This window comes from Amblyomma mixtum, chromosome 3 (genome assembly GCF_055824585.1).
Source record: "Amblyomma mixtum isolate Tamu chromosome 3, ASM5582458v1, whole genome shotgun sequence".
Classification (NCBI taxonomy): domain Eukaryota; kingdom Metazoa; phylum Arthropoda; class Arachnida; order Ixodida; family Ixodidae; genus Amblyomma; species Amblyomma mixtum.
This window is the reverse complement of record NC_143014.1, coordinates 270864696-270876788: the sequence shown is the minus strand read 5'-3', so window position 1 is coordinate 270876788 and position 12093 is coordinate 270864696. Positions and strand designations below refer to the sequence as shown.

The window sequence follows — 12093 nt, the reverse complement described above, 5'->3', positions numbered from 1 at the left end:
CTAGTCCGGGACACCGCATGACAAGGCGCCGTCTCTCGCCCGTTTCACCAGAGCCCTTTGGAACTCAAGCGAGGAGCAGTTGAGGAGGGCAGTCTCCCATGCCTCTCTGGAAGGGGTAGGGGAAGGGGGAAAGTGGGGATTTTGAGTACATGCCCGCACCATGTGGAAGATACCACAGGTCTCCCCACAGTGAGGGCATCGCTCATCCGTGCTAGGATTGTAATGTTTTATGATTGCAGGACAGAGTAGAGTACCTGTCTGCAGGCGCCTTAAAGTTCGCTCCTCCGTCTTACGGAGCCCCTTTGCAGGGGCCGGGAAAAGGCGGTGGTTGTCGCTATAATGCGTTATTATTTCCCTGAATCGCAGCAGCGGCCGGTTAGTCTCCGAGCCAGAAGAGCTGGGATGAGGAGCCCGGTGAATAAGCGCTCGGGCAGCCGCGTCAGCGGTCTCATTACCTCGTAAGCCCTGGTGGCCAGGAGCCCCTATGATTCTTTTCGGTGTTGGATCAGTGGCAGTCCGTCTTAGAATGCAAGCAGCTAAGGGGGAGATCTCCCCTGCCAAGTAATGATCGCATGCTGTTCGGGAGTCCGTAATGATGATTCTCGAATTGGCGTGGGCGGCAGCAAGCGCTATCGCTACTTCCTCGGCTCGTATTGAATTCGGGGCTCGAAAGGAGAGTCCATCAACGTGCATTTTCTGGTGAATGACAGCGGCCGTGTAAAATCCCGTGGGCGATGGCCCTGCTACGTCTACATAATATACACTGGGTCGGGAGCCGTGTTGTCTCTCAAGAGCTCGAGCCCGCGCTTGTCGTCTGTTTTCGTGCATGTCGGTGTCCATGTTACGGGGGAGCGGGGAGACCCAGAGCATATGGCGCCACAGTACTGGGATACGCTCCGCCTCCTCTGGAGTGCAGTCGTGTTGGATGTGTAAGCGGTTGAGCAGGCGGCGCCCAGGGGCCGTCTGCATGAGCCGCGTGTATTGGTTCACGAGGTGGTCCTCCCGCAGCTCCTGGTAGGAGTTTAGCACCCCCAATGCCTTGAGTTTGGCATTAGAGGTAGCCACCGGGAGATTCAGGGCCCGCTTAGTTGCCTTGCGGATGATGGCATCTATTCGCGCCTCGTCTTGCTTAGTAGTGCGGAGATGTGGCACGGCGTAGAGGATCCGGCTAGTCACGAAGGCATAGACCAGCCGAAGCGCGTCCCTGCCCCGCAGACCGCTCCGCTTGTTGGAAACGCGGCGGATCATGCGCCCTACCTGTTCGCCTACTGTCTTGAGTTTCACAGTGGTGGAGTCCGGTCTGAGTCTGTGGTGAATGAAAAGGCCCAGAATAAGGAGCTCCTCTACCTCTCTAATGGAACCTCCCGACAGAGAGCTGTGAATTGCTGTCCTATCCTTTGGGTTCGCTCTGACATGCAGAAGCTCTGATTTTTCTGGAGCACATTGGAGCCCACAGTCAATTGCCTACGCATCGACTATGGATGCGGCCTGCTGAAGGCGGGCCTCCATGTCCCCAAGGCTCCCCTCAGTGGTCCAAAGTGTAATGTCATCTGCATATAACGCGTGTTGAATGCCTTCCACCCGGACCAGTTGGCTTGGGAGGCGCATCATAGCTATGTTGAACAGGAGCGGTGATAACACCGCTCCCTGAGGGGTTCCCCGTGTTCCCATCATGTAAGAGCCGTATTCCTCGCCCTCAATCCGAATAAAGGCCTGGCGATTAGTCAAGAAACCTCTTACATACGTGTAGGCCCTAGCCCCACAATCGGTAGAACTCAAGTTGGCCAGGATGCTTCTGTGTTTAACATTGTCGAAAGCCCCTTTCAGATCAAGGGCGAGGATGGCTTTGTCATTGTGTTGCATAGTTGTGGGTCGTATTACATCCCTGTGCAGTTGGAGAAGGAAATCCTGTGCAGACATGTGGGGGCGAAACCCGAACATGGTGACTGCAAAGAAACCCTTACTCTCCAGGCATGGAGAGAGGCGATCCCGTACCATCGTCTCCATAAGCTTGCCCGCACATGATGTCAATGATATGGGCCTCAGGTTGTCCGTATTCACGGCCTTACCTGTTTCAGGGATAAACGTCACAAGTGACGTTTTCCACTCGGGAGGGGGTGAACGCCCGCCCCAGATCTGGTTGATGTATTCTAATAAATGGAGGTACGCTGAGTCCGGTAGGTTCGCCAACAGGTTCACTGTTATATGATCCCGACCCGGAGCCGTACCCCGGCGCATTTTTGCTACGGCCGCCTTAAGGTCATGCAACTCAAAAGGGGCATCAAGTGTTTCATTAGGCCTGCCAGAGTACATGTACTCAGGCCCAGGCGGGTCCTCCGTACGACAGAGATATCTGTCGCACAGAGTGTCCGGAAGTTGCGCCGTCGTACCTTGATACCCTTGCAGAGCCCGCCGGAGCTGCTTTTGCGTCTCCCCTCTAGATTGGGAGGGGTCGATTAGACTGCGAAAGAGACGCCACGTCCCCATCGAGCTCATCTGATGAGCTGCGGCGTCGCAGCGTGCTATCCAATTTGAATCTGAGAGTTCGGCAGCATACGCTGCAGCCTGCTCTGTGAGTTTGGCTATGCGGTCGCGTAATTTGCGATTAGTTTTCTGCTTTTTCCACCGTTTAGTTAAGCTCCGGCGCGCCTCCCACAAATGCAGGAGGTAGGTGTCCACGTGGACGACAGCGCAGCGACAACGAATCGGTGGTGTAGTGAGAGGCCCCGCTTCGACGGGCGCCGCCATGTTGCCTGAACGTAGAGCAGTGTTGGGACGCACGCTATTTTGGCGAAATAGCGTTCGCCGCTCACGTTAACCCAAGACGCAGGGCGGGCCTTGCGTTCTGCGCATGTGCACTTCAACGCCCGAAACTGCTTGGGGCCCCCAAAGCTTGAGGCCCCCTATTCTAAAACTCCCTATTAACGACGCGGCACGCTGGCACCAATCCCAGCGTCGAGAAGGTTGGTTCTTGGTTGATGATACGGAAGGGGTCCCTAAAAGACTCGCTGCATAGACCGCCAATAAAATGCATCGAGGCTTAAAACGGCGATATAGAGTGTTACAGGCTGTGCTCTGCTCGCGCAGGAGACACGGCAATGCGCCCGAGTGCCAGCGCCAGTACGTCAAAGAAGGCGGCCTCAGCTGGGACCAGCAGCTTGCGACCCCGCTCCGAGGCTCCGGAGTACAGGTGGGTCTGCCGTCACCCCATCCGTTCGTTATCTGGCTTGAATGTAGCGGTGGCCCCTGACCACACAGAATTAACTTGAACCGTGTAAGTCTGCGTAGTGTTAATGAGAACGGGTCGCATTTTCGGTGTTTCGAACGCGCCTTAGCACCAATGTGCATGGCCGCTATGGTACGAACGGGCTGCAGTGACGCTGCTCCCTGAATTGGCCGCAGTGCGTCTCCGATGTGATTATTTTAGATGAAAGGAAAGACGAAGTAACTGTCTCACATATCGGTGAACACTTCAACCACGCCGTGAGGGAAGGGAGGAATTTTGTAGTGGAAGAGAAAAAAAGAGAGGCCGTAATGGAAGTCGGCGTCTCCGTTGACGTCGCATTCTGGTTCAGAGCTCCTAAGAGTTTGGAGAGGAAAACAAAATCGCACAGTCCCCACTAGCGACGACTTAAAGTTGAACGTCTACCTCGAGGGGAAGTCGATACCGGAAAAAACACTCATCAGAATCTTGGGGATGTGGATACAGTCAAACCAACGCTGCACTCACACTCTCGCCCTACTCAAAGCATCCACTCTACAAGTGGCCCGCATGATCACGCGCATCTCACACAGACGTCATGGCATGCGAGAGGAGGACACACTCAAGTTGGTCAGAAGCCTGGTAGTCAGCCGAGTGACATACAGCCTCCCCTACTACAATCCCATCAAGAGTGAGGTACAACAGGCGGACGTGATTCTACGCAAAGCCTACAAAACCGCACTCCACCTTCCTCACAGCACTTCAACCGAAAAGCTCCTAGCCCTAAGACTACACAACACTTTCGATGAATTGAGAGAGGCACAACTAGTCTCCCAACTGCGCAGACTACAACAGACCCCATCTGGCAGGGAGCTCCTAAAGAAACTGGGCCGCGCCGATCAAATTCAAGAAATACAGAGGACAGAAACAATTCCGGACGAATATCGCAACACACTAAAAGTAACGCCAATACCCCGGAACATGGATCCCAACCTACACAAAGCACGCAGAGAGGCAAGGGCTGAATACCTACAAAAGACATTAGCACCCCAAGAAACGACGGTATACGTGGACGCAGCCACATACATGTGCACCAGAACAGCGGGGCAGCACAACAGCAATGCGGTAACAACGGTGATTGACTCAACCCTACGCGAGATCACCAGCGCATCACTACAAGACTGTACGATAGTCGAGGCTGAGGAAGCGGCCGTCGCTCTAGCGGCAGCGGAGGGCTATCGGTCTAAACGGTCTCTAAAAATCCTTACAGACTCACAAACAGCATGCCGCAACTACATACGCGGCAGAATAGGGCACAGAGCGCTCCGCATACTCCGCTCTGGGGGCCACATAACACAACGACAAACAAACTAAGAACCAATCAGGCATACGACAGTATGGACGCCGGGACATACGGGAGTAACAGGGAACCAAGAGGCGGACAGGATAGCTCGAGGGTACACTTATTACCGAGCATCCAACGTCGGCGACCTCGAGGGGAACGAACCTGTACCCCAAGATTATTCGGCGATACTAAATTATTACAAGGGCTGCAGAAAGCGGTATCCACCACCGGACAACTCCCTCAGCAGAGAGGACTCTGTCGCGTGGAGGCAGCTACAGACGGGCTCCTACCCGAACCTACACGTACTCAACAAAATATATCCAACACAATACAATGACAAATGCCCTTGGTGCCAAGAACCCCCCACGCTGTACCACATAACGTGGGCATGCCAGATGATAAGCGTGGTACCAGTGATAACAAACCAGAGTGCGGAGCAATGGGAGGGAGTGCTCTCCAGCGATCGCCGGGTCGACCAAGAAGGTCTGATTCGGCGAGCAAAACTGGCAGCAGCATCCAGCGGAGCCCTGGACTAAGGGCAACCGACCTTTGAGCAAGATGGACGAAGCCATCTCAAAACCGCCGAACACAATCCGAATCTAGAGCTAATAAAGTTTTCACTCACTCACTCACTCTTCTGGAAACAGGACTTAAGCAGGCACAATAAGAGAGCGCTGATTTTGATCTGAGTTCCGCAAATATTTTCTGGTGTTTCCGGTGGTTGCGAGTGTACCGAGGCAGGAGAGAGAAAGAAAGTGTTCATGAACGGAAAGGTGGAGAGGTCGGCCGGCGGTAAGGTGACCCTGGCCTGCTACTCCACGCTGGGGAAGGGGAAATAGAAAGTAAAAGGAGAGTGAGGGTCTGAATGGAGGGTGATGATGTAATACAATGAACTGCTTAAAGTGTTGTGGGTTAGAGGAGACTACGCACAGAGTGGGTGGCGCTCATCTCGCGAGACGGCATGTAGCACATGGAGTGCTCATGCACCATGTCTTGCGCACGCGCACGTGCGCACACGCGCACACACGCCCGCACACGCACGCACGCTCACACGCACATGAACAGGCACGCACACGCATGCACACGCACGCACTGCTCACGGTTGCAGAGAAGGGCTCTGCCCACTTTCACATACCGGCAGGAATGCGTGTGCGCCCACATAGCGCACTGTAGCTGAAAAAGGTGAAAGTTCATAGACAAATGTCGCGGTAGAAATGCGGTACACATGTGTGGTGCGCACTCTACACTGTGTACACGCGCACAGCAGCGCACATGCAAGGGTCACACACGGGAATGTATGCCCATTTCACTGCCAACACTTCAATACACATGCAATGAATCTAGAACTTAAGTTCAACGATGTTTCGCTAGCTGTGTTCTTTATACATGTCACATAAGCCGCCGCGGTGGCTGAGTGGTTATGGCACTCGGCTGCTGACTCGAAAGATGCGGTGCGATACCGGCTGCGGCGGTTGAATTTCGATGGGGGCAAAATTCTAGAGGCCCGTGCGCTGTGCGATGCAGTGCACGCTAAAGAAACCCAGGTGGTCGAAATTTCTGGGGCCCTTCATTACGGCGTCACTCATATTCTGAGTCGCTTCGGTACGTTAAACCCCCATAAACGGAACCAGCATGTCACAAGATTTTTATTTATTTTTTTCTTCTTACACTGTATAATTCTGCAAAGCCTTGTACTGTTTATCCGTTCATGCTCAATGCCGCCGGCACGCGGCTTGATCCCTTTGTTTACGACGAACAATATAACCAGATTTATTCCAATAATCGGAGCCACGCGGGACCAATTATAGCCTGTTGAGACTGTCCTGGTTAATTTCACGCCTTATCTCGAAATTTCGGTGTCAGCTTTAAAATGAGTCCGGTCGAGAGCGGCGAGCATTCTGTTTCTCGACGACCGCCGACCATACTTGTTGCTATCGCCGCCGCCGCCTCATTTAGTTCTTTGTGGACGCAGTTCAGTCCAATAAACAGTTTCTTTTGGGAGTTCTTTTCGCTTTCTTTCAAACTGACGGACTGCGTCACCACCAATTGATATCTGGTGTATGTGCTGTATCATCAACTCGCCATGCTTGCGAAGGTGTAGTCTGCCCCCCAGTTTTCAGGGCGCGTCTTCGACATCCCCGGGAGCCGACTACTTTCTACTGCTTACCTGCTGAAAATGGGAAGAATGTTTGGAATAGGTTGATCGGGTGGCAACGTTGAACAGGTGCGATGATCAGAGCAAACTGCAGCACGTCGTCTTTGCTCTAAATTACCCAACACGAAGATGGTTCGAGACCAATTAGAATTGCGTACCAATGTGGGAACAATTTAAAGAGGAATTATTGAAGACATTGGATAAAGTCCCTGCGAGTAAAGAGCCAAATCTATTCTTTAAATTCGCATCCGAAGCACAAATGGAAGTCTCCTTGCGCACGCCGAGGAGATGAAATGCCTTTGTCGGCGTGCCAACACTGACATGACTGAAGAAAAGAAGGTAACCTTTTGATGCGTGGCATAAAAGTGCAACCAAAAACCTTTGCCGAATTCGTGGAAGAAGCTTCTGACTTCGAGAGGGCCCTGACGCCCGGATCCGCCAATGCAAGTGGCCACTTCAAGTGCTGTCGGGAAGCTCCTGAGATGATTCACCAGCAAGTGGGGCTACCCTGGGGGATCTAATACGCGAGATTGTTCGGGAAAAGCTGCGCATAATGCTGCATTCTTCCTACCATCCCCAGGTAGCGACCCTCAGAGACATCGTCCGCGAAGAAGCGCCGCATGCGCTTGGCTCCCCGTCATCGATGGCCCCAATGGAAGCTTGAGCGATGACCTACGCCGCCGCACTACGCAGTCTTGCGCCCCGACGAAAGCCCCCAAATCCTCTTGGACGAGATCCAGCTCACCTAGAACGACGCCTTCTACCTTCCGCCCACCCGCAGGAAAAGCGATGTCTGTAGGACTTCGGACGACCGCGCACTGCGATTCCATTGAGGTTATGCCGGCCACATCCTTCGTCATTGTCCTGATCGACACGTAGGTCTGCGCGGCTTCGCTACGGACACCACGCCACGACAGGAAATTGACGACCACCTCTGCAAGGAATATCACGTGGTATCAAGCCATCTGTCCCGCTCCCGATCGCTTTCCACCACAACCTTTCCATTGCCAGGCAGCAGCCACGCAGCGGCTGCGCGAGGAAGGTCTTCTAGACCCCGCAGGGGAAACGAAGGCAGCAGCCTTTGGAGATGAGGTTCCTCGCCAGCGAAACGACGATCTTCCACCGAACACGCCGCACCCACTACGCCGACGCCGCACTTAAACACGAGCTCGGCCGTGACGCCACCAGACTTAATAATGGCCGCCACCCTGAAAAGCCGCGGCGAAACGCCCTGCCCATGAGCCACATACCCGACGGATCTGTGACTCGACGCCGAGGATGATCTGCACCTTAACAGACAGGACATACTACTTGGATGTGGCTATCGACGGACATAAAGTGAGCGCTCTGGTCGACAGAGGAGCCAGTTATTCGGTGACGAATGAAAAATTTGCCGCACAGCAGAGGAAAGTTACGACCGCTTCGGATGGCCTTCAAGTACGCGGCGCAGGGGCCACCTAATTACACCATTGGGGTGACGCGCGACGCGTGTTACCGTCAATAGTCATACATATACAGGGCGTCCCAGCTAACTTGGACCGAGATTTAAAAAAACAAAAAAAACCTAAGTGTTCTTCAGAACTGAAATCGCGTGATTGCTATTAGGGTTTATCTAAAGTTACAGTACCATTTTTTTCTCGTACTATTTGAATTAATTAATTGAGATAAATAAACTATCTTTTTAAATATAGCTTGAAAGGTATAGGCGTCAACGGGAAAGTTGTGGAGGTCCACAAGTACTTTCCAGCCCAGGCACCTCGAACGAGATAGACTTAGCGTTGCCGTTTTTATTCGGGAAAAACGAAAGCCCGCGGTGTTTGAAAAATATCACGTGACAGAGCGCTCCGTGCTCCCGGATGCGCCGCGATTACAGCGCAAAATCCGTGCTCTGGAAAAAACATCACTCGCGTCACGCATTTTGTGCTGCCCAAGACAGGGCTTCGCGTTGTGCTTGGTTCCAGGATAAGCGCCAGTGGGTTCGGGCGGCAGTTGACCACCCGACCATCACTTTACGAATCTGGCTCTTCACCAGACGTTGGCGCGGTGTATAGAATTCTCGTCTGTGAAAAACGTTACATTAGCCAAACTGGGCGGTTTATCAATGAATGTCTAAGAGCATAGCAGTGCATATGATTTCCTAACTGGTGTTGGTCATTTAGCCATTAAGCAAGGCGTTTTTCAAAACGCACACGCGTGTTGCGCAAGTTCCACACGCAAAACAGCCAGGAAAGTTTTTGGTTTGGTTTATTGGTTTATTGGGGTTTAACGTCCCAAAGCAACTCAGGCTATGAGGGACGCCGTAGTGAAGGGCTCCGGAAATTTGGACCACCTGGGGTTCTTTAACGTGCACTGACATCGCACAGCACACGGGCCTCTGGAATTTCGCCTTCATCGAAATTCAGCCGCCGTGGCCGGGATCGAACCCGCGTCTTTCGGGTCAGCAGCCAAACGCCGTAACCACTGAGCCACCGCGGCGGGGGAAAATATTTGAGTCTTCCGTGTTCAATTATTTTATTTCTTAGGTCCTCAAAAGCTCCATTTAAGGAGTATTACATGAGGGGTGGGTGGGGAGTACGGCAGTCATCACAGAAATGATTTTCGGTGGCAGTCTTGAATTCTTGACGATCTGTTAAGGAAGATATGTGACCGGGAAGGTCTTTCTAGTCTAGGGCCATACGTGGAAGAAATTATTTTTGGGATGTAGCATGGCCGCGCAGGTTAGTAGACGGCTTCGGGATGGCTACGACGGGATAAACGATGGGCTGGACGGATGAAATCGTTTTCGGGTGGCAAGCGGTGAATAAACTTATGATAAAGAGAAAGGCCAGCGAGTTTTCGGGAGGATGCTGGAGCACGAAGTTTAAGTTGGGATTTTAGTTGTGTTACACTAGTGCGATAAGGGTATTTCTAAAGAATGCATCGTGAAGCACGATACTCAATGGATTCCAGTAAATTCGATAGTGTAGTTTAGTCAAGATCGAATATATAATGTGCGTAATCTAGTTTAGGTCAGTCAAGTGATACATAAGCGATTATCTTTACTGAAGGGGGTGCTATGACAGTGTTACGCCGTAAGTAGCCAATTATGCGATTGGCAGAGTTAGCTATATGAGTAATATGACTGGACCAGGATTGTCTCTGGATATTTGAATACCTAAATAATTTATAGTGTCGCTTTGAGTTATAGGACAACCCTGAATGAGGTAGTTCGGAGATGGGTAGTTACGTCAGGGGCGGAAAGAGACCAATGAGGTTTTATTGACATGTAGTTACATGCACCACGTGTCGCACCACTCTTGCACTTTGACGAGATCGTTCTGTAGGGCAGTAACATGTGATAGGTTATCTGTGGAACGGTATTTCACACAATCGTTGGCAAACAGGTGTATGTTAGATGTTATTTGTTCGGTGGGTCGTTAATATAAATAAGAAAGCAGTACAGTACCTTGGGGAACACCTGACCGGACGTGGGAGCGAGTGGATGAATGGGAGTTTGCGACAACTGGAGACAATTGGGTAATAAATATCTGATCCACTTGAGCACACAAGGATCTAAGTTAAGACTCGATAGTTTGAGTAGCAGGTGACGACGAGGGACTTTGTCGAGGGTTTTCTCAAAATTTAAAAGAAAGGTGTCAGTGGGTATATTAAGGTCAAGGTTGGCGTGAATATCATGAAGGAAAGGAACAAGGTGGGATTCACAAGAGTCGCCTTGACGGAAGCCATGCTGGTTGGGTTGAAAAAAGCTGACGGAGGATATGAACGTTGCAACGTGAGAATAAATAATATACTCCATAACTTGTGAACAAACATTCGTTTTATATATCGTTATGTTAGCGGCGCGTGAGCGGTTACCTTTTTTTTTTGAAGAGGGAAACGATCGTCCCACTCCTCCACTCAGCGGGAATAGCACCACTAGTTTGCGACTGCTGAAATAAGAGCGACAAAACAAAGATATTGACATGCTTGTATTTTAAACACTTTAGCTTGAATGCCATCCGTTCTTGCCGAGGACGAGTTCTTTAGTTTATCAGTGACATTAGAGATACCATTCGTATCGAAGGTTATGGAATAGATTTGAGGATGAGCATATTTCGGTGGCAATGGGAAGTTTACAAAGGTCTCATTAGTGAAGACAGCGCCAAATGTATCATTTACTACATCAGCAACTTCGTGTTCAGGTACAATGCAGCCATCGGCACGAAACAAAGAGATATTGGTTGAAATGGAAGCAGTGAGCGTTTTCCAAAGCGTTTTTGGGTTGTTATTTTGCAATGAAAAGGATAGATGAATCAGTGATTCTTCTGTCGCAGTCGGGAAAAAAGAAATAGCTTACTTGAAGACAAACGTGTCCATCATGTCAGCCACGTCAAAAGACAGAAAAATGACGGACATGTGAAAGAATGAACGTGAGTTGTCGGAAACGTAAGCTTTTGTTTGTTTTAGCTTTTTGATTATCATTCTGTTCCCGAAATATATTCGTGCGCTGTGGGTCACCAGCGCCGCGTATTCTATATAAAGGCCTACTTTTTGTGGAACAAAATCCAGTTGCCGTCCGGCGTCCGTGGTGAATACTATTCATGTGCCCGTGTGTTTTATGCGGACTGGAAAGATCAGTCGTAGTGTTACAAACCACCACGTAGCTCAGCTGTCAAAGCGTGCTTCTGACAAACTTTGGCGAAAAACACCGACACCTCAACAAAGGGACGACGATTGCATATCTCGACGAAATCACCGACATGCGAGTCGCCTTCGCCCTCTCAGACTCATCTGGAAAAGACCCGCTGCCCCAAGACCACACACCTACCTTAGCATCAACGCGGCGCTGCTCTGGCGCAGACACGAGATCTGCAGTCTCCTTTAGAGTTGCAGTGATTGTTTTTCTGCCTCTTCAAATATCTATCTGTTGAAAAGCATCTCATTATCACCTGTGAAGGCACCTGCCCTCTGCGCCAAAGCCCCTACCGCGTCTCGACGCGCGAACACCAAGTCACCCGGAACCAAGTTGAAGAAATGCTGCGCGAAGGTGTAATCCAGCCATGGTAGAGCCCCTGGGCAGCCCCGGTCGACCTTGTGAAGAAGGGTGGTACTGTTCGGTTCTGTGCCGATTACCGACGATTGAACAACGGTACCAAGAAAGAGGCTATCCCCTACCCCTCATCGGCGACACCCTAGATCGCTTCTGCGACGGCAAATACTTCTCGTCCGTGGACTAAAAGTGCGGATATTGGCAGATCGAGGTCGATGAAAGGGACCGTGAGAGGGTCCCTTTATTTCTACTGTTTAATTTACTAAGTACTAATTATTTACGACCTCTTTACGAACTCTTTGTTGTCTTCTCCGTTCTCTTCATCATGTGATGTCGCCTGTCTGTGGTTTTGGCTTCTTCTT

General features: G+C 51.1%; 1 protein-coding gene and 1 pseudogene across 1 annotated transcript in view; one reads left to right on the top strand and one right to left on the bottom strand.

Moving 5' to 3' along the window:
• Positions 1 to 2748, bottom strand: LOC149354734 (uncharacterized; annotated as a pseudogene).
• The window catches only part of LOC149354733 (uncharacterized), a 26025-nt gene continuing 16678 nt past the window's right edge, over positions 2747 to 12093 (top strand). The window contains exons 1-2 of the mRNA XM_089576030.1: positions 2747 to 2769; positions 3088 to 3190. Of these exons, the coding sequence (XP_089432156.1) occupies positions 2747 to 2769; positions 3088 to 3190 (126 nt within the window). The remainder of the gene's footprint in view (positions 2770 to 3087; positions 3191 to 12093) is intronic.